This window comes from Python bivittatus, unplaced genomic scaffold, assembly GCF_059951505.1.
Source record: "Python bivittatus isolate LINGU-HERP-01145 unplaced genomic scaffold, Pbiv_v1 ctg000020_np1212, whole genome shotgun sequence".
Lineage (NCBI taxonomy): Eukaryota > Metazoa > Chordata > Lepidosauria > Squamata > Pythonidae > Python > Python bivittatus.
In genome coordinates this window covers 107012449-107035740 of record NW_028277030.1, presented here as the reverse complement: position 1 = coordinate 107035740, position 23292 = coordinate 107012449, and the positions used below count along the sequence as shown (strand labels likewise).

At 36.6% G+C, this 23292-nt stretch overlaps 1 protein-coding gene across 5 annotated transcripts in view; it reads right to left on the bottom strand.

Moving 5' to 3' along the window:
- TMEM63A (transmembrane protein 63A) overlaps positions 1-23292 on the bottom strand; it is a 49921-nt gene that overhangs the window by 21097 nt on the left and 5532 nt on the right. For all 5 annotated transcript variants that reach the window (XM_088146068.1, XM_088146094.1, XM_088146081.1 and 2 more), the window contains exons 5-11: positions 21436-21490; positions 17675-17712; positions 16135-16277; positions 11935-11986; positions 10553-10661; positions 8199-8269; positions 862-942 (exon numbers count right to left, since the gene is read on the bottom strand). In XM_088146068.1, the coding sequence (XP_088002194.1) occupies positions 862-942; positions 8199-8269; positions 10553-10661; positions 11935-11986; positions 16135-16277; positions 17675-17712; positions 21436-21490 (549 nt within the window). The remainder of the gene's footprint in view (positions 1-861; positions 943-8198; positions 8270-10552; positions 10662-11934; positions 11987-16134; positions 16278-17674; positions 17713-21435; positions 21491-23292) is intronic.

Below are 23292 nucleotides of genomic sequence, written 5' to 3'. Positions count from 1 at the left end.
CCTGCTGAAGGAAGGTGTAACATCTAATTGTTCCAGCAGCCATTTCTGGGCCAGAATATTGCCCTTCAAGTGTCCAGAGACCCAGAAGAGCAGTGGCATTTGGTACAATTAAAAACTGTTAACACCCTTCTTTCACCCCTATCTCTGCTGCACCTGCCACCTAGAGCCATATTTTTAAGAAGTATCAGCCAAAGCAGCCTAGATGAAGAAATTCTGCCCTCTGACAATATCTGAGAGTAACATCTGCCTACCACAATGTCATTTCCTCAAAGATCTGCAAGCAGAGTAGTAGGCAACATCTGAAACCTGGGAGACTCTTTCTCTCTCTCTATATATATATAGACCTTCTCAAATAATTATCTTAATTTTGTTACATTTGAAAGATATTGTATTGCACCTTAGTCAGTAGGCAGAATACAGACCCTCCAAATAAATAAGCTAAGCTGAGAAAGAATTTATCCAAGATTGTTCAGCAAGCTCCTTAACTGATAAGGCCATCCAATATCTAAATAAATCCAGTACACACCATGCAGCTTCCACAATAGATATATTCCATTGTGACTTTTCAGAACAAGAGCAAATTGACTCAACAGAAAATGTGTGAATTATTTCATTGTGAGAAACAGACATTTAACAAATGAAATCACTCTACTGTGAGCGCTAGTATGATGTCCTCTAAAGTTGATCTCTATAGAGTATGTAGCTGTATAAGTATTTACAGCTCAGGTATGATTCTACAAGTCTGGGGACAGGTTAATAATGACTATCAGCATTTATGATCATCATCCCTGGCACAGGAAGCATACTGTAATTAATGTACTTTACAATTAAACTAAGATGCTTTCTCCAGAATATAGGTACCTTTCATTGGACAGGTAAGTGAGTTTGGCTACATCGTAACATAACTGTACCTCCTGCACATTGCAAGTTGGATATGCCTCTCTGCAAAAGGAAAAAAAAGTAGTTAAATTACCAGAGATTAATTATAGGAGGATAAGCAAACAGTTTCAAAAGAATATGCTTACAATACAAAACTAGGTACAGTACTTTTAGGTGTGAAAAAATGCTGTAAAGTAAGAATGCTTTCAAAAATATATATTGTAATTGTTTGTTTATCAATTTACAAAATGCAAAGTGAGCCAACGAAAGGAAAACCCAAATCAAATCAATATTTGGTGTGACCACCCTTTGCGTTCAAAACAGCATCAACTCTTCTAGGTACACTTGCACAGAGTTTTTGAAGGAACCCAGCAGGTAGGTTGTTCCAAACATCTTGGAGAACTAACCACAGATCTCCTATGGATGTAGGCTCAAATCCTTCTGTCTCTTCATGTAATCCCAGACAGACTCAATGATGTGGAGATCAGGGTTCTGGGGGGGCCAAACCATCACTTCCAGGACTCCTTGTTCTTCTTTACGCTGAAGATAGTTCTTAATGACACTGCCTGTATGTTTGGGGTTGTTGTCCTGCTGCAGAATAAATTTGGGGCCAATCACACACCTCCCTGATGGCATGGCATGATGGATAAGTATCTGCCTGTATTTCTCAGCACTGAGGACACCATTGATCCTGACCAAATCTCCAACTCCATTTGCAGAAATGGAGCCCCAAACTTGCAAGGAGCCTCCACCATGCTTCACTGCTGCCTGCAGACACTCATTATCATACCACTCTCCAGCCCTTCGGCAAACAAACTGCCTCCTGCTATAGCCAAATATTTCAAATTTTGACTCATCAGTCCACAGCACCTGCTGCCATTTTTCTGCACCCCAGTTCCTATGTTTTCGTGCATGCTTGAGTCGCTTAGCCTTGTTTCCACGTTGGAGGTATGGCTTTTTAGCTGCAATTCTTCCATGAAGACCATTTCTGGCCAGACTTCTCTGGACAGTAGATGGGTATACCTGGCTCCCACTGGTTTCCACCAGTTCTGTGCTGATGGCACTGCTGGACATCTTCCGATGTCAAAGGGAAGTAAGCATGATGTGTCTTTCATCTGCTGCATTAAGTTTCCTTGTGTTAGGTTCAGCCCAAGAAACTCCACAGGATGGTTCTGGAATTGCTCAGTTACTTTATTAGCTTACACCTGCTAGACAGAATCTCACCAGACAAACTCTAACTCCCAAAGTCTGCAACTAAACACTACGAATTCCTTAGGGTGGTGTCAGTCTCATCCTCTTTGCTTTCACACGCTCAGGCTGTGGGCTGAGGAGATGCTTGAAATTCTTCTCCCCATGACCTTGAATCTCCTCATCCAAGTCCTCCATCACACCTTGGCCGACCACTGTGTCTACGGTCCTCAACGTTGCTCATTTTTTTGTGTTTCTTCAAAAGAGCTTGAACAGCACATCTTGAAACCCTTTGCTTTGAAATTTTTGCCTGGGAGAGACTTTGCTGATGCAGAACTACCTTGTGTCTTGTTGCTGTGCTCAGTCTTGCCATGGTGTATGACCTGTGACATGAAACTGTCTTCCAAAACCTCACCTTAGTAGCAGAGTCTGGCTGTTCCTCACCCAGTTTTAAGCCTCCTACACAGCTGTTTCTGTTTCAGTTAATGACTGTGTTTCAACCTACATATGAAATTGATGATCATTAGCACCTGCTTGGTATAATTGGTTAATCATACACCTGACTCTAATCCTACAAGATCCCTGACTTTGTGCAAGTGTACAAAGTGCGCAACTGTAAGAATTGATGCTGGTTTGAAGCCAAAGGGTAGTCACACCAAATATTGATTTGATTTGGTTTTTTCCTCTGTTTGCTCACTTCGCATTTTGTAAATTGATAAATATAAACAATTACAATATATATTTTTGAAAGCATTCTTACTTTACAGCATTTTTTTCACACCTGCCTAAAACTTTTGCACAGTACTGTAGTTCAGCCTCAAGCCCATTTTGAACTGGACCAAATCTGACATATTTCAGAACAGATTTACTTTTAGTATCCTCTGCTACCACTGCCAGCTCTGTGAAACCTTACCTGGTGGCAGCAACAATACAAACTAGCATTCTTTTGATGTCCTAAAATTTAACAAACCTTAGAAACAGTTACCTTATCTAGTGACAATCCTAGTAAACACTCAAAGCATTGTGGGAGCATTCTAGGGAAGGGTGGACAATCCCTTACAGCATGATCTCACAGGGTTACCTCAGCATCCCAAAAAAATCTGAAATCTTGCAAAATCCCTGAAACTCATGAGATTTTGGCAATTTCCTCTCAAGATATATGATTTTGGAGTTCTGAAGTGAAATTGACAATATTTAAAATAAGGCCTAGGAGAGGGCGGAGCTGGCGTCGCGGCGATACGGCGGGCGATCCTGGGCTCCCAGGATCGCAGCCGATATCTCCTCCCCCGGACGGTCCCGATGGACCTAAGCCGTCCCGTAGAGATGGCGATCGCAAAGGGCGCGTCCCGCGGATCTCAGGGACGCCGCAAGTCCCAGATTGATCCCGGGAGAAGCTCTTGAAGCCGGCGGAGGAGAGGCAGCCAAAATGGCTGCGAAAGCCGGGACAGCTCCAAAGGAAGAAGGAAGAGAGGGGTGTCAACTGGGTGAGATGGACTTTTACTATTCAACTATTCTTAGAGAACACCTTAAGTAACTTAAAGAGATTTTTAAAAGTGAAGAAAAGTGGATTAAGCGGCGAGATCGAGCCTTATAAAAAAAGGGGGGGAATTTTTTTTTCTTTTCAACTTTCCCTTTTTAGTGGAATTGGCAAGATGTTTTTCTCTTAAAAAAATATATTTTTAACTGGATTGGCTTTTTCTTTTTAATACTCAATAACTCTTTATCTTAAGCCTTTTTTTTAAGATTTCTTTATTGTTATAAGAAATTTATACTTTTTGATTTTGAAATGGGGAAAGTGGAGTTAAGAGAAAGTAAATGAAAGAAAGTTGCACTGCCATCTAGAGGCTCGACATAGTGCTTTTTTTCTTCTATTGTGACGCATGCTCAAGGACCCTGTGCTTTCTAAAAAGATAGTGGGATGTGCATGTTTATACAGGTGCCATCCGTAACTATAAACAAGAAAGTGGAGTTGAAAGCGATTTTGAAAATATCAAGATGGAAAGTTTGAGCTAGTCACAAGAGCCCTGATTAGTGGCAGTAGCTCTTCTTTCTGCTAGAAGCTCTGCTTTGCTCTCCATTCCCCCCTCAGTTGGATTTTTTTTAAAGAGACTTAGTCTTTTCCCTCCTCCTCTTCTTTTTTTTTTTTTTCTCCTCTTGCTTTTTTTTTTTCTTATTTTTGGCAAGAACAAAGATAAAGAATCCTTTGACTCAATGAAGGTTTATCAAGATAATAAACTATACGAGAAACACAATGCAGAAAAAGATCTTTAAACTATTGAGGATGACTATAAAAAACTGGAAGAAGAGCTGCAGAAATTCCCGCAAAAAAAAAGAAAAAAAGATATTAAAGCTAAAATGGACTTAATTAAACATAAAACGGGATCAATGGAAAAGGAAGAAATAGTACAAGAAATCAGAAACATTAAACAGAATTATTGTGAGGCTTATAAACTGAGAATTAAAAGGGTTAATCAACTGATAAATGAAGAGGGACAGACTTGTTCTTGGCCCTGAGGGTGAGAAAAAGATTATACAAGATTATAATGGAAAATCGTACTAAGAGAATGTACAAAAAGAAGAAGTAAAACAATATTGAAAGAAACTACTTCAGATGTTTAAAGAAAAAACGAGGGGAATACAACAATGATGGAACTGACAGAAGCTTCAAAAAGCAGAATGTTTGAAAGGACATTTATTATTGCTTTCTCTTATCCAATAATATAGAAAAAGGAATAAACAGCTAGATATTTTGGGATATTGAATGAAAAGGGTGAACTCAAAATTATGCAAGCGTTGGAATAAAGTATAAATCTGAGATATATAGTTAAAAATTGTATTTGATTGTAAATGTTTCAAGAGATTAGACTAAAATTTATACATGGTTGAATATAGTAACATATAGATTTTAAACTAGAGACATTTTTGTTGAAACATGTAGTGAAGAATCTGGTTAGAACTGTAACCCGGTTAGAACTGTAACTGATATTGTAACTGATACTGGTTAGAACTGTAACTTTTAAGAATTGGAAAAATTAAAAAGTACTTATGCAGGAGGAAGTTATTGAAAATTATGGAATGTGCAGAGATGAGTTAAATTGAGATTTGAAATTAGAGTAAGAAGATAAGTAATTTTATATGACACTGAGAAAATATAGTAATGTAATGGATTAGGAAATTTTATAATAGAAATTTGATATTAATTATTATATATATACACATATAATCGATAGATGAAAATGTATTACTAATCCTATTGAAAGTTAAAATTTCTTGTAATAAATGATTCTATAGATTAGCTATGAATGATTAATAATTGTTAATTGATAAGTATACAAGTATATTTTGAATAGATGATATGAGAATTTAAGATTATGAAAGGGGCACCAACGAGTTGGTAACTGGTTGACACACGGTATAAAATGGAAGATGCTTTTTTTATGCCTTTCTATGTTTTTGTTTGTTCATGTATGTTTTGTGTTTGTTGTAAAAATAAAAAAATATTTTTAAAAAAAATAAGGCCTAGTTAGGGATATGGCATATACTCTGGCATGCTCAATTGTGAACCTTTGTTCTAGGATAAAATGAACCCTACCTTTTGATGAAATGAAGAAATATTAGAGGATAGTGCACCTTAAGAATTGCAATGGTGGTATTTGGCTCTAATTGTGCTATGGATTATATTACTAAAGGTGAGATTTAGGATTGATTTTCTAGGGCAGCATTTTCCAACCTGGTGTCTTCTAGCTGCATTGTACTACATTTCCCAGAATTTCTAATCAGTCCAGTCAAAAGCAGTATCAACTGTGAATTATGGGAACTGCAATCCACAAATATGGAGGACCATAGGTTAAGAAAAACTTGTAGAATTATTTTAAATCATTTTACCAAAACCAATTCTGAAATTGAAAAAGGAAGACTTGGTCCACCACTAACATCCAAATATTATTGCACAGTTCGAACACTGAGAACTATATTCTTCCTTACAGCAACCTGACAGTATCTACACTGTCAATAATTAAACCTGAATATCCTGGCCACCTGCAAATTATAAAACTATCTTAAACAATATTGTTGCCAGGCCCAGAACAAGAGCAAATTACTACTAGCACAAAACCACTTTCACTGTAGCACAAAACTATCTTCTCAAATGTTATGTATGTTATACACTGTCATTACTCAAGTGCTGGAAACCTTTCCTCTGCTTATATTATTAACCTCCCGTTATTTGTCAGCTAAACAAATTTGTTGGCATAGGTTTATGTCAAGATACAGCATCTCACACTTTTCCTTATCCTACAAAACTGCTTTTCTCAGAGTGTGTCTGAGGTACTTAGAGGATGATTAATCTCCAGTTCCAAAAAATGTGGATATAATTTCTCTTTAAATGAGGAGTCCCATGACTTAATCATCCATGGCTGCCTCAATATAGTAGATACTGAGATATCAGATAGAACAAGTGTAATGTCAACCAATTTCTGAAGCAAATACAAATACTCAGCTCTGCAAGCTGATTTCTTTTAAGAAAAAATAATCTTTAGGTAAAAAGAGCCTTTTAATGAATTCCTGTTTTCAGTCTCTTTTGGAAAGCATTCTAAAGCTCTCAGGTTAGCCTCTCTCCCACCAACATACAGTCTCAGTCAAATTGGTCCTCTCTTTCTTTCCCTGAAACAGACTGGATTGATTTAACATATCCCCTCAGTGTTTAAATCTTAAAAGGAAGATTTGATCATAAATAAGAGGAAGGAACTGGCCTAACAAACAGACATCTACCAGAAAGCATAAAGCTTGTAGAATAGACTAAAGGTCAGAATCGTCCACAGAACTGATGGTTTGGGTCAAAATGATGAAAGCAGCGTCATGCATAAACTCTGCCCTTTTCATACCTTCGTGCAACATCATGACAGCCTTACAAAGGAGGCAAGGCTTGCGTTATCACATGACCTGCTTCCATAATTTGCCCAATTTGCCCAATTGTTATTGTATGCTTATTATATGAAAGGGGGGTAACCCCTTTCATATCATAAGCATACAATAACAGTTTATCCTTAATTCCAGCCATGGGTGTACCTAAACTAACACCAGTTTGTCTAGTTGGGCAGGCCAGTGGTTTTCATTCCAAGTTAAAGAGAGGAAAAAAGAATACTTCTAATGGGTTCCAGAGGACATTTTAATTACGAATTCCATTTGTAACAACAAAGAATACAAAATTTTGAGCCCATTGATAATAATGGAAGAAATCCATATTTAGCAAAATTTGTTCCTAATTTTCCAGTGTACGATATCAAAGCCTTCTCTGCATTTAAGTGTTCCAGGATTTGGCCATCGAGCACCTTCCTCCCTGAGATTATACTGGGCCTGCCCCCAGATGTGCTCCACAGCAGGAGGGTGGGATCAGGAAGTTAGACGGTCAATGAGATATTATTTTACTGCTAAGAGTTTAATGGGTATGTTGTTGGCAAGCATTGTAGAATTTTATGCTTTTGTTTATACTGGGGGAGGTAGTGGTCGTGTGGAAATGAGATCTATAACCAGAGTGTTAATAACTGGTATGGTGAACATCTCCACAAATGCCGCTGGGAATGAATATATCAGCAAATCAAATGCTTTCCTTTTAACCAGATTAATCCACTTCATCCTGGCTGCTCTGTCTATATGAAAAACTGGAAAAGAAGATGTGGGAAATTTAGGACAAAGGGCTCTAATCAGAATATGGTGGTATAGTCTGCTAAAACTTTTTAATCTGGTAAGCAATCTCAGGGCTGCGAGGAATGTTAAAAAAAAGATAATTACCTCCCTATTTCCATGCGCACAATTCTGTTCCTGACTAAAACACAGGCATAACTTTTAAAATAACCACAGAGCTGCACAGAGCTATGCACCGATTTCCTGAGCCAATGTCACAGAGGTCCAGTCTGGGGTACGGAAGACAGCTCCTTCCCATGGATTGCACCTGCCTGCTGCCCACAGAGGGACTAATCCAGTTACTGGAATATCCTCAAGGAAAATAGAAGAATTACAATACTCATTTCTCAGTATACATGGCTGAACTATTACAATTAAAAAAAACTTAAATTTGCAAATCTTTTTATATATAAAAAAAGAATTTAGTTTTGTTTTTTTTTTAAACTTACTTGAAGTGATTTTCGATGGCTGTTTGGCTGGCATTTTTGGGAAGGCCAGTTATGAACAATGTGCGCTTCACCTACATATCAAAAATATTAGTTTCTTAGACCACAGAGAAAGACTGAAAGGAAAACCGACATGCTAGATGATCTCCAAGGTCCCTTCTAACCCTTCCATTGTATGATTCTATGACCTACTTTAACCTACACAAATTTATAAATTACATTAAATTTAGCTTGATTTTTTTTTAACTAGGGATGTGTATCAGATTTGATTGCATGTTATATCTGTGTAGGCTGAATTGGATTCAAGAGATAACTCAATCAAAGTGATGTTCCTTCTAAGCAGACCAGATCTGAATCTGACCCTACCCCAAATTATTTGGAGGGATACAGATAATATGCTACTGTGTTTGCAAAGAATGATGTATTTCTTCAGAAGTACTTTAGCCCACATATGGCTCTCAGCTCCCATTTTGCAGTTCCTGGAGAACGCATAGAAATAACATTACTAATACTCAGTAGCAAAAACAAAACAAAAACCCAACATACTCCAATGGTACAATTCTTTCTTTTTGACAATTTAAAGCTTGAAAACAGGTGAGTTAAACCCTAACACGGCTATTTTTGAGTTTTAAACTCCATGTTAAACAAAAGAAAAAAAACATATTAAAAATATTTCCCTCCATGCAGAGTGATGTTATTGTATTATTAAATATATCCCATGTGACACCCAGAAGCCAACTGATGATGATGATGATGGGAACTATAATGCCCAAGGAAAAAAAAACGCTCAGCCTTATGATGTAATGACACTTCCAACATTCATAGGGGGAGAAAAGCAGCAGCAATTTAATTTTGTATCTGATAGGTTTACATTCTAATCACAGTAAATGGTTGTCTCATCATGGTGCTTTGGGGAAGAGATGTTGAAGTACTCCTTCACTGAACTGTGCCCTTTAATTGCTTTTTGCTAGTTCTCTCTCCAGAAAAAGCAGCAAGAGCACTTCAAAATATTTTGGTAGAATCCAGATGTCCACAAATTTGACTGGGACTACGCAGGCCATAGCTGGCTATGAACCCCTTCACTAGGTTCTACTAAAAACTATATGCTTGTTGATAGTGCTGGATGTTCACGTCCTATTATTGTTGGCTCCATATTCAGCCCCCTACTCCTACATATTATGACTTCGGTGCCAAGTAAGAAAAACTAAAAAACAACACTTGTTTCTTATTTAATATCCTGATCTCTGCATCTGTTCTTGTAAACTTTTCTGGACTTCTAGGCCAGTATCATCTGTATGCAATACGTTATTTGTACACTACTCCTGTAGTAACTGTACATTAAAAACATAGGGAGATATGTACTTTGGCAGTACTCAAATAGGAAAGGCTTTGCACAAAAAAGCTCTAAACCCATTCATATTAGGCTCAGCATACTTGATTCCCTTGGAAGTGTCAACTTGGGATGAAAATTTCTTTCTTTCTTTTGCTAAAAAATAAAACAACAGTTTTTTCTTTTTCTTGAAAAAAAAAAAGATAATATCCCTACATCTAATATCTGAAGTTCAGGGAAATTCATCCTATTATGAGGAGTTACTATTATTTAAAATGTAATTCAACCCTATCTATCTATAGTTGTGTATGGATTTGTAATAATAGTGAATAATTTGGAATATTTGAAAACTCAGATTTTATAATCAGCTTGAACTTCCTATTTTTACCTTCTTTTCTGTTTGTAAACATACAAGGCAACTACATAATTCAACACAAAAACATTAATATTGTAAAAACCCATACTAATGTATATGCAAATAAATTCCAACAAATTGTCCCATCTAAGCTCACTTTTATTATAGTTTTTATGTTCTTTTAATTGGCAACATTTTAGGTCATAATTTTAAAATGAATCCCCCATCAGAAGCACAGATCAATCCATTTAAAAGTTCAGTATAAAAGGGGGTGGTGATGGGAATTGTGACCTCTTTGTCCTCCACACATATGCATTTTTTGCACCCCTTAACTACATTTTCTTTTAAAAAGAAACATTTTTATGAAACAGCTGTATCTCAGAGAAAATACAGGTGATTTGTTAACAGAGAAAAATCGGAGTGAGAGCAAGAAGCATTATCCTCACTTTGAACAGACCTTCCATAATACCACTGAGAGACTCTACAAAACCAAATGACTAGGCGATTATTTTGTCCCATATTGGAGACCCCTCCCGCATCATCCCCCTCTCAATAAAGAAACAGGTACACAAGTACAATTTGCCAGGAAGCAATTTTTCACAATCAATTCCCTTCCTGATTTTGATTTAGCTCTGCAAATGTTAAGCATTTTTTAATTTTATAGAAACTTACTATGCTTTCTTTTTTGTATTTAATGGCACCCATATGATGTTTCATAAAGATAGCTGTTAAAATCAAGTAAATCACAGCAAAAACTGTGTGCAGCCAGAGAAGATTATTCCTGTGGAGTAGAATGTTTCAGAAAATTAGAAATGAAATAACTGGAGCTTAATATCTATGTTGACTACACATATCATGGCCTCACTTATTTGCCTGGGTTTCTACTTAGACATTGCCTCAACCTGACTGTTTCAGATTTTCCTGTTTGCCCTTGAGTCACTTTCAGCAAGAGCCCCTATGTATGTTTTAATTTGCATTCACTTCACTATCTGGGTTTTCAACCTAAATGCTGATTAATAGCTTAAGTCAGTGTTTCTCAACCTTGGCAAGTTTAAGATGTGTGGACTTCAACTCTCAGAATTGAAGTCCACACATCTTAAACTTGCCAAAGTTGAGAAACACTGGCTTAAGTTATTGAGAAAGGTCAGCATTTAAGGAGCCTTGAAACTAATCTGTTGACCTTGACTCCTGGAGCTTCTTTATCTTTTAATAGCACCCTGCCTCAGTCATTTCCAGTTTGATCTAAGCTTTTAAATGAATTAAGTCTGAATTCTTGGTTTACAAGAGCACACATTTATTTATATAAACAGTTCTCATTTTATAAATTATGCTCATTAATTCATACACAAATAAGTACTTCAATCATTCCAGTAATCATACTGTAACAAATAAATGGTGGGTTCTGCTATTTAAATAAGCATTTCAGTGGCAAGTACATTCTTTTGTAGCATTCCAGGTTTTTATAAACTGAGGCAAGCATGCTTTATTTTTAGTAACATTTACAGTTAGCAATGTCCCCAAATATACTGTAAGAATACAGAATTCAGAACATGTCTTCATATATTTGGTTCCTTAGTTTACTCTAAAACTCCTAAGCCCAGATTCAAATATTATCCCTCTACTGGTAGCCCACTTAGCTACACTCTTCATACACAGACAAAGCTGCCTATAGAAGCAACTATTGGGAGGGGATGGAAATATGGTCTCCATTTTACTCTTAGGCTTTGGGAACTACATTTCCCAAGTTTCATGACACTTAAGTCACATTCTAGGATTCAAAGAAAGAGCTTGATAGTGTTTGAAATATTCCAGTGACAGTGCGAAAGGCATCAGGAATATATATATTTTAAAATAACATTATATAAGCAAATGTCTACTGCAAATCAGGCTATTGATAACAGTATAGTTGTTACATTTTGGTCTCCAGTGCATGTCTAGCACATCTTATTTTCTTCTACTACATGATTAAAAAATACTGTCCAAACTGAAAAGCAAAGAATATTCAAGGAAAATATTATGTGTATATAGGATGCAAACCCTTGAAGATTACTTACCCTGTTCGTAAGTTTGCTATAGTAGTTCTTCCAAAGCTATAGGGATCTTTATCTAAGAGGCAGAAGATCATATTTTAAGTATGTTTCCTTTATTTATTTGCAAATAACTAAATATTATACAAATAGAGTGGCTTGAATGTATCTTATTTCTGCTGCTTGTTTAAGAACATAACATAAAATAGCTCTGCTGAATCAAGTCAAGGACCATCTTAGTCCAGTACTGTGGCTAACAAGTTCCCTCTAAGATGGAGAAAATGGAGATATGCCCTTCTTTTGCAACTGGTACTTGGAGGCATGTTTCCTCCAACACAGAAAATATTAGCCCATGATAGATCTGTCCTCCATGAACTTATCCAATCACTTTTTAGTTAATGGTGTCTTGTGCTAATGAATTCCACAGGTTAATTATGCTCTGTATAAATAAGTGCTTTATTTTGTTTGTTCTAAATCTCTTTCTAATCAGCTTCATCGGATGATCCCTAGTCCTAGTGTTTTGACAGAGAGAGAGAGACAGAAATCTCAATTTCTCCATAATTTTATACATCTCAAAAATGCCCAGCTGTCACTTTTTTTCCAAAGTGTACCCAGATGTTCTAGCCTTTTCTCATAAGGAATTTCTCATTATGCAATTTCTTATTTGAGTTTTTAAAGATCTTGGGTGGATGCCATAAGGAATTATTATGTGTTAATATGTACTCTCTCAAGTGTCTTAAAATACCCACACTTGTTATCTCAATCAGCTTTAGTTGTTCCAATTCTCTCCTTGAGAAAGTAAATACAGGCTCAGGTATTTGTCCTATGCCTTCAGTAGTAGATGCAGATGAAAGGAATTTTGGGTTTTTTTTAGCAAACTCCATATCCTTTCACTTCTTTATTGTCCAGTGGCCAAATTGCTTCACTGGCTGGTTTTCTATTTCAAATGTATTTCAAGAAGTTCTTATTGTTTGCCTTATAATTTTTTTTACCAGCATATGCCCTTTTTGTTCTTGTTGTTAGGACAGGCTTTCTCCTTCCTGAGGGAACTTTTTAATTTTCACATCTTCCTGGATACTCCTGAAAGCTAGAAAGTCATAGTGGCCTCTTCCTGGACTTGACTAATCTTTTTTACACTGTAAAATACAGTCTAGCTGAGACTTGTTTACTGTGGTTTTAAATAATCTTCAAGCATGAAAAGGCACAAACTAGCAGTTCCTAGACTAAAGAAAACTATTCTGTAAATATATCTCAGCTAATTCCCAAGTCCATTACAAGATCAGCCAAATATCTGTTAATTAGGAATGGGAGGGAAACACCTTGAGTTTAAATTCTAGAGTATATATAGGCTCTAGCTACTGCAGTATATAAAGAGTCAATCAACTGCTGCGGCTAAGACTTCATTCTTATCTCCAATAAAGGTTATTTTCTAGTTGAGTCAAGTCTGAGAGTCTTCTGCCAAGTCAAGTCAAGTATTGAATAAGGGGCTGAGTGTCTGGATTGTTATTTATTGCCAAGCCCTGGTGTTCCTTGACTTTTCCTTTCAAACCAGTACACTCATTTTTTTTGGAAATTAGCCCTTTCTAGTAGATATGTCTGCATTAATAATTGTTATAATTACTGTAACAAGTCTAAACTTAGTGCCTGTCCTCATTTGCACCTAATCACAACACAGACATTCAATGGCAACATCTTTTTTCTGACATGACACATTACTTTCATCTCATCTTCAACCCATGATCAAGACAGAGTCAGGTCATCCTTAACTATATCAACATTAAAGTAGTGTTTTCTCCTTATTTCTATCCTGTGCAAGGGAGCTACAAGTTACTGAAAATATGTTAGGCTTTGACATCTATTACTTTGGAGGGAAGTCAGGTGAATGCAGTAACTTTATACAGAGACAATCTAAGAAGAACAGAGGTCAACAACAGAGACAGCAAATGCCATGCTGGTATTTTTTTTGCAGACTCAAGAAGGGGTCAAGAGTGCTTCACAATGGGAAAAGAGAATTCATGACTATAAGTATTAATGTATACAACAGAAAAGTGCTGGTGCAAAGTACAGCAACCAAAGCTAATGTTCTACAACTAGTAAAAATCTAGATATATAGAAAACAAAATGGAACTAAGTAGAAGACATCCACTGTGCCATCTCCATCTAAGTTGTCCTTCTGGCAATTAACATTTGCACTTTATTAAGTTTTCATGATTCTTCTAACAGGCAACACCATTATACAAGCTCATGCTGAAGAGGACACAGAATTAAACAGAAGGAAGTTTTCTACTACCTGTTCTCTTCCCCTAAGATTTACAGACAACATTAGCTCTCCATTTCTGTGTTCTTTCCTTGGAAGGGAAAGTATACAAATAACTGAATTTATATCAGCTGGGTCTTCCTTTCAGGTACTCTAGCTGAAAAGAAACTTATCTGTGTAGTGGAAAAAATAAACCCAACACACTAAATGGAGACTGCACCCCTTCCCCCCCACCCCCAATGTTTTGGATATGACCAAGGTCAAACCCAGTTCCTCTCTTTGCCTAATCCCATCAGACCCAAATTAACCCTCCCTCCCCCAGACAAAGCCCCCCTGCAATCCCATCTAGGCCAAAGAATAGAAGCCTCCCCACCAGCTTACAACAAGGCCCAAGGGCAACCCTTACAAGGAAGTGGCAACCTAGAGAAACCCCAACCTTCTATCTTCTAATCAGCTGATGACCTTAACATTCCATATCCTTGACAATGAACTTCCTCAGCTCTGATGCCCTCCTGAAAGGCCTACTTTGCCCCACTTCCTCAGCTCTGGTGCCCTCCTGAAAGGCCCACTTTGCCTAACAACACTGTCCCCAGGTACAGGGCCAAAGACCTGCCCAGGTACAGGGCCAAAGACCTGCCCAGCTTCCCCCAAATGGCCAGCCAATCAGACCCCTAGGATTTCCCACCTTGTAGCCCTCAACTTCTAAAAAATCTTTGCTTTTCCATTGTTCAGGGTCCCTCTTTTTTGTAAAGCAGGCACCCAATGATCATTGCAATAAACATGGTTCTTCTCCTCAGTGTTATGCTCCTTACTTTGGCAAAATTCCAGAGTCTGAAATTCTGAAACTGAATAATTTTGCAACAACCATATAACACATTTTAAAACTGAGAAACAACATGGGGAGGGAGATTTTTTTTTTCCTCTTTCCTCTGCTACTCTGTTCCCAAAAGTATCAGAAATATATGGAACACAAGGTCTCCATGGTTTTACAAGCTCTCCTTGAGAGGCAGAAACTGTAGACAGAAAGACAATCTTTTTTCCTCTGTCCATTAACAATTTACATGGCCATCCACCCAGATATATCCCAATATAACATTCTGCAAATATCTCAATTCCTGTGATGCTATCTCAGCAACTGTAAGCAGAAATAGTGAAAAACTTTGTTTTTTTCTTTTCTTATACTTACTGATTTCTACTTACAACTCCACAATCCTTATGCATTGCAAGAAAAGAGAAGCATATATTTTAACTTAAGCAGTTTCAGTTTCCCTGAACTACTAGAAGAATAGCAAGTATATCACTTTGCCAAGAAAATATAATCCATTAATCCCATACCTGTCTATATACTGAAAAAATTAAATACAGGTTGTTCTAAATTCAAAGTTATTCCATTTTAGTATTGTCCTACAATAAAAAGTCTGCTACAGTTACTATATTTGGTATGAACAAATTAACAGAATTCACTTATTTTCAATTATCAATAGTTAGCCTACAGCCTTGGTTTCGTTCTTTTAAACGAGCGATGGTGAACTGAGCATTTCAAATAATGAACAACTTAGTGTATTATCAAAATCTAACTTCTGAAATATAGAACATTCCAATTACTGAATGTCAGTATACATGTCCACTTGCCTCTACTGCTTGGTACAAAAGAAGTATGTCATCACTAAGAAAGATGTACCATTTAGTACAGAAGCATTCACTTGTACTTAAATAACTGTTTATTAGATGCCTAAGTCATTTCAGGAGATCAAAATCTACGAAATTAAATTACAGAATACGGCATTTTTATTATTAAAGATATAATTCTCATTAGATAATTTTTCCATAGTTTCATGAATCATGGAGCTTGATCTTCAAGGCACTCTAGGTGACAGAACACTTCAAGTTACAGATATACCACTTCTATAGCTAAGCCAGATTGCTCTGTTTTGCACATATGCGTTCCAAATCATTAAAAAGTTTCTTACCAAGTAAGTCACCTGATAGATTTACAGGAAGTATAACACACAAAGACAACATGCTGACCACAATCAAGAGGCAGATGAGATGGCGCTGAAAGGCGAGGTAAGTAATGGCATCATGCCCACATTTTTCATAAATCTCCTCATCACTGCACCACAAATAAAAGGACAAGTCGGTCATCAAGATTTGCAAATTGCTTAACCAATAAGGGAATTACTACATAGGGACAAATCAAAAATGCTTGTGATGTTTAGTAAAATGGTGCTATAAAAATAGAAACATTAAAATGATCAGTCAGATACTATTAAAATTATTATCTCTGAAGTTATAATGACTTACATCCTTATTTTAGCAGCTTTCTACTTTACTATCCTTCTGTGTCCCAGCTAGTTAGAAGCATGCTTGATACAGAAGATATTCTCAACAGCTATATATACTTTATGGAATGGTTTGTCCCATGAATGCAATAGATCCCCTTCCATCAATTTTTCTCTAAATACCATTTTATTCCAATAAACTTTTCTCCTATGTGCCAGGAATTGTAAATATTTTGGTTTTTACTTCTGAGTGTTTCTTGTTTAAAATTGCAGCCTTGTTTTCCCCAAACTAATTATGAATCTTTTAAGAGACTCAAAATAGTGCTACTGCATCACATAAAAATTAATAATCAAGTCAATAAAAAGTTGCAAGTAAAAGTGCATCTGTTATGAAAAAGATGAGCCTACTCTGCTCTTGCTTTTTTAAATTATACCTGTTTGTCCTCTCTTAGCCCATAGTAAATGAAAGTCTTCTTAAAATGCTGTTCTAGGTTAAAGTGGTCTTACATGTTGAAATAAAATAAAATTCCTACTTAAAACTGAACCAGCTAATAGAACGATTAGGCTTTATCCTGTACATTCCAAGAATTGTATTGGATGCTAAAAAAACTAAAAGGTCACCAAAATTTTAAAATACAGCATTTTTAATAGTTGTTTTACCTTAAAGCAAAATGCAGCAATACTGATCACAGAAAAATCTTTAGAGCAGTTTCAACTTAATTTCCAGCTGATTCAGAAGAGTTATACAAAAAGGCCTTGATATTCATTGCATTTCTGTATAAGAATATTAACCGAAGCACTCAACCATGAAACAGCACTTTTTGTTACAAAATACAAAGCCCCACCTAAGTTTTATCCTAGTCAGGTAATCTAGTGCATGTATATTACTAGATCATTAATTACTGATTCATTAAAAAGAATAATTATTATAAGTAATTTTCTAACATGAGAGAATCACAGCAGATTCATATTTTTAAGGGAAAAAACTGAGTCTAAAATACAGTACTTTTAAAACTAGCACCAAAACTGTATGAACAATAGTATGAATAGCAATACGGTTTTTTAATAGTTACAGTTCTTATTTACTGAATGTATAAGGTTCATCTTAACATTAATGCATAAAAAATCAGTGAACAGGACAACGAAATAGAGAAAAATACAAATCATTTTTCATTTTCTTAACAATATTAAGCAAAACATTCAGATCACAACTTTAGTGCATACTCACTGCATGCGAAAGGCAGAGACCATCCAAGAACAGAACCCCTAGAAACAAACATATTTATGGAACTTTTATTCTGAAAATAAACCAGTCTTTTAAATGGAATTATTAGCAGAGGTCCTGTTGTAAAATGTGGCTCTCACTACCTCTTTCCAACTGCAATACACCCTCTGAAAAATTGCTGCTGAAAAGACAGTGTATCAGGGCAAGTCATGCTTCAATGGGGAATGTATTCCAAAGACAGAAGGCCTGGCTCTATGTGATTTCCCTAACAAAAGAAATCCTTTCCTGAAAATATATATTAGTAATTTTACAATTCAAGAACAGATAATTCTGGGTTAGAGCTAGAACTCCTAATAATGTCAAACAAGTTGCTACAATGATATTTAGTGTGGCTTGAAATGTCTAGAAAAATATTGAAGGAACATGGTAATTATATAAATATTAGATTATTCTAGAATTCCATTTATACTTTTCAGGGAGAAGCCAAGGATAGGCAATTTAAATTCTGCACTTCTGAATTGATCCAAACAGGTAGAAGGAAATTCAAAAAACAAACTTTATGAATTGGTGGCACCAAAGATCCCTAACAGCAATTTGATTCTGTCTTGACCATTCAGGAGCACAGCTAAGAGATGTTCCTGGATCATTCTTACCTGCCACAATATTTAAGAGAAGTTGCCAAATGGAAGCTTCATGGATCATCACATTTCTTGAACTTACAATCTTCAGTGAAATGGAAATCATCAGAGATAGGATTGCCCCAGTAATTACATATATTACATTTACTAAAATAATTGGATAAATATAGTCCACAATGGTGTCTCCTATTTCTCTAACTTCAAAGAGATTACTCTTTATTCCATATTTTAATAATGCATATTCCTCAGAGTCAATTGGATCTTGTGAAAAAAACAATTGCAGGTGTAACTATTGTGATGTGAAACTGCCATTAAAAATGATTCCTGACATAATCATTATTGGATAGGTAACTGAATAATTATATACTTATATCAGTTATATTATTTTAGAAGAAAATCATAAAATGATATTAATTTGAGTTAATGCTTCAATCATGTCATAATTTAAAATAAGCAGACCTCTCCATTTCCAGAATGTGATTCCTCTCCTGGACCACATTAAATTTCCTCTGGATAGCAATGATCTGACCATTTCAGGGGGAGAAATACTGGCAATTTTCCAGAAGTGAATCCTTCAAACTGGAAGCAATCTGTGCTATTGCAGACATAGTTCAAGACAGACCTTTTTTGTGGCCAAACCATTGCAGAACATTTCATATTGCTTCCAATGTAGAGGATTCACTTCCAGAAAAGTAATGGCCTGTTCCAGGAATGGGCATACAGATGTCCTGGCACTCAAAGATGTAAGAACTTCTGATATATAGATTTACTGCAGAAAGCTAAAGAAGCCATTAGGAAAGAATTCCAATGACTGCTCTGTGTCAGATGCAATATTCAAATTCTTGTGCTTTCTCCAAGCTGCGCAATATAATAGGGAAGAAGCCAATCTATTTTTTTTTTTTAGTAACAGACTGGTTTGATATCAGTTTGTCTGATTGTTATCATCTAAATATTTGCTCTTGCACAATCTGCCCCTTCAAAACTTCCCTTCCTGGGTAACTGGTCCAGGAAGGATCTGTGATTCTTCCTTTGATTCTCTCCACAAGTCCACCGAGGCTAAAGAGCTGTCCTCCTTTCTCTTGCACCATCCAGGAGAAATTAGCAGAAAAAGAATCTCCATTAGCTCCTTAGTTCCAAAGAATCAGAAGTGGGAGGAATCTCCATTTCGTCCAGAGAGGGTATTGCTGACATGGGGATTTCTATCATGTACCACCTCTAATTCTTTCTCCTGCAAAAACTGGGATTGGAAGGGAGGTGGCTCAGAGTAATATAAGGGCCATGGACAGTATTGATGGACCAGAAAGGAATGGTAGAAAACCAGGTGCATCTTCATCACAGCTGGAAGTTGAAAGCAAAAAGGCAACTGGGTTGATCAGAATTGATACAGGAAAAGTACCAATAAATGTGGTGCCAATTACTTGGACAGACATGAGAGTAGTAAAAACTGGTAGACAGCAATGCATACTCTCTAACAACAGCGGAAAGGCATTTCTGGCAATGATGATCAGCAGTATGCCTATACTATAGGAAACTTAAGCAAAATCCAGTTGTTCCTTTAGCAGCTGATGTGTTGCATGAAGTGCCTAAAGGATGGAGAAGAGTATGGCAGAGTCTGGGAACAGACATGGGTGGTAACCATAAGACGCTTGAAACGCAAATGAAAGAATAAGCTGAGCTGTTATATGCAAACTCCAGCATAGGTTAGGCCAATTGTTTTGTTGATAGGCCCCATTACAACAAAGATATTACCAATGGTAGCATTTGTCCTCTCTGACTCACCATCAGACTGTGGGTGATGTGCTGAAAAAAAAAGTTTAACATCTAAAAAGTTGAAAAAGAGCCCTTCAAGCATGGGTTGTGAATTGAATACCTCTATCTGAAATAAGTCTGGAAAACATGGGCAATAAATGAGCAGCCTCTGGTGCAGAAAGATCTTTCAGGAAAAGATCAATGGCAACCAGTATAACATACAGACCTTTGACAAGTGGTGGGTCAGTAATCAAATCCAATGAAACCATGTCCCATGGCCCCATGGGAGGAACAGGAGTGCAACAAACTGGCTAGTTTGGCTGTTAAAGGCTTGACAGTGGTTTACAAGAAGACATACAGGCTTTGACATCTGCTTGGGCACAAGCCACCAAAAGTTTCTGATCAGAAGGTGGGGTAGTCTTAAGTAATCCAAAGCATATAACTAGCTTGCTGTCATGGCAGAGTTTCAACATCACTTCCTTTGTGGAAGGAAAAATATATGTTGTAATACACTTCTCATTCCCAGGAAAAGGGACAGGATGAATCAGGAGAGGTTATCCTGAAGGGCATCCATCATCTGAGCCTATACCTAACAAGGCTTCTGTGTACAAATTCGCTCAGTAATGTTGGGAGCATGCCTTTCAGCTGCCAGAGTCTTATCAATTGAAGCCTACCTGCTACCAGAGGAATGCCTCCTCTTCCCCCCAAACATCAGCATAATCAGAGAATTTGCCACTAAAACAGGGACAATGTTCTGCTGACTTTTGAAGGGGAGAGGGAAGGGAGCTTTAGGTCCTGCAAATAGTGAATTGGTATTTCTGAGAGTCAAATGTGATCTTTCTTGGAACAATGAATGTGTATGCTGTGAATATGAAGCCAATCTATCCCAAATACTATGGGACCATGGAAAGGAGAGATTAGAGTTCTAGTTCCTAATGGTCAAAAATAGTGAAATGAAAAGGAGTTGGACATTAAGAGTCCACATTGCAGAAGTGCTTCTGTGCTTTCCACTCTCTTAGATGAGTCTGTAATCTGAATGAATGAGTGATTCTCACACCAAAGGAAGTTCAATGTGGTCCAGAGAACAAACAGAACACTCTGGACGCTCCATTCCTAAAATAGTGAGTTCTGCATATACTTAGTTTAAAAGTATTATGTAACTGCACAATGACATTTCTTTACAACATTAATTCTCTATTGGTAAAATATTAAGGTTTAAAGAAAAGCACCCTATTACCACAAGCTAGTCTATAAAGTATTGGAAGAAGATGGGAGCTATAAAAAATATATCACATTTTTAAATATTTCTAAGAATCCTAAGTGGTACTATTTTATGAATAATAAAATGTGATATGCTTAATCCAACAGGCAACTGACCTCATCAGAATCAGGTTCTTCAAGAATGGGGGAGGATTCAGATAATTCATGAAACCTGGATTCAATAGAAAAAAATTAAAGGACTTCAATATTAGAATTTTATACTAATATAATAATCTCAAATACTTATTTATAAAGGCATTCAATTATAAAAATAGCAGAAGTAAAAAATTATTTTTATAATAAAAGATGCTAAGATTCTGAAAATGACAAAAATATGCAACATATACACGCACTATAGTACATGAAAGCACCAGAGTAAGATTTCACAATTATTTATCTCTCTATCATTTCTCAAATTCCTCTTACTCATTAACCTTAAGAGATCTAGGAAGTGGATCATCCCTTCTTGTTTCAGCCCCTTCCCATGCCAAATATGTTCTATAGCAGAGGTTAAAACTTTTTAGGCAGCAGGCACTGCATGACATAGATGCCTAGATCTTTTTAAAAATATAATAAATGAACAAATACATTATTTTTTTAAAAAAATCTTCAAAACCATTAATGAGAAAACAGACTTCTGGGGGAGGTATGGCGAACTGAAGACAGCTCTGTGAAAGTAGAGCCAATGACTGTGGCAAAGACCAAGGAACTGGTGAGTAGACCGGTCCCTTGGAACCTCTCTGGATAAGGAGAGGACGAGAGATTGTCCACATGTGCTTTGGACAGTTGCTCCTTGTGAGGAGACCATAGGACAGTGGTTTTCTGCTACTTTGACCAACTGCGGCAGAAACTTTTAAAGGACATTAAGTTCACAAACCACTTTCTAATCACTTTCAGAAACTGCTCATTAACTACAGTGGTACCTCGGTTCACAAACTTAATTCGTTCTGCAACTCTGGTCGCGACCCGAATTGGTCACGACCCGAATCAAATTTTCCCATAAGGTTCAATGTAAATACGGTTAATCCGTTCTGACCCCTCCGAATTTGGTCGCCAACCAATTTTGGTTGCGACCCAAATCAAATTTTCCCATAAGGTTCAATGTAATTACGGTTAATCCGTTCTGAACCATATGTATTTTTTTTTTTAAACCACAAAAATATGACACAAAGTACAGTACGAAGAGAGAGAACGCTAACCTTGCTCGACGCGACTTCTGGCGTGGAGGACAGGAAGGCGGGTGAGGAGGCGGTTATTGCTTGGAGGGAGAGTCCCCCTCCCTACAGGAAGCCACGACCACGTGTCACGGCAGGGAAAATGGTCGTGGATCCTGTTCGTCACCTGATCCGGCATTCGCGAACGGAAGCAAATTTTGCAAACGGTGCTGTTCGTGACCCGAATTGGTCGTGAACAGAAGCGTTCATGACCCGAGGTACCACTGTACTTCTAAACTATTAGAGACCTTCGGAATGACATTTGAAAATGCCAGGTGAGTCTGCCTTCAATCCCAAATGAAAGAAAATTTTAATCATAAGCTTAAGAATTTAAAGAATTGGAACTCTTGGAACATATCATTATTTGAGAATGTGTTTGGTTTTATTCTATTTTTACTGTATTTTTATATTGTTTTTATTGTATTTTAATTAATATTTGTTTTATTGTGAACCACCCAGAGCCACTTCTCAGTGTCTAAATTTGAAATATAAATAAATAAATAAATAAATAAATAAATAAATAAATAAATAAAACGCTATATAAGATTTTGATCTTAGAAAGTCATAAATGGATTAAGGATCCAGATAAAATTGAAATATTGAAATGTTTTCAATAAGATTTTGGAATTAATTAGAAAGAACAAATAGCTTCTCATGGAAAATAGATTCTGTTTTGGTTTTCATAAGACACAACAAAGATGAACAATTTCTTGATTCAAAAACCGGACACTAGAGGGGACTAAAGTTTTTAGGTAGAAGA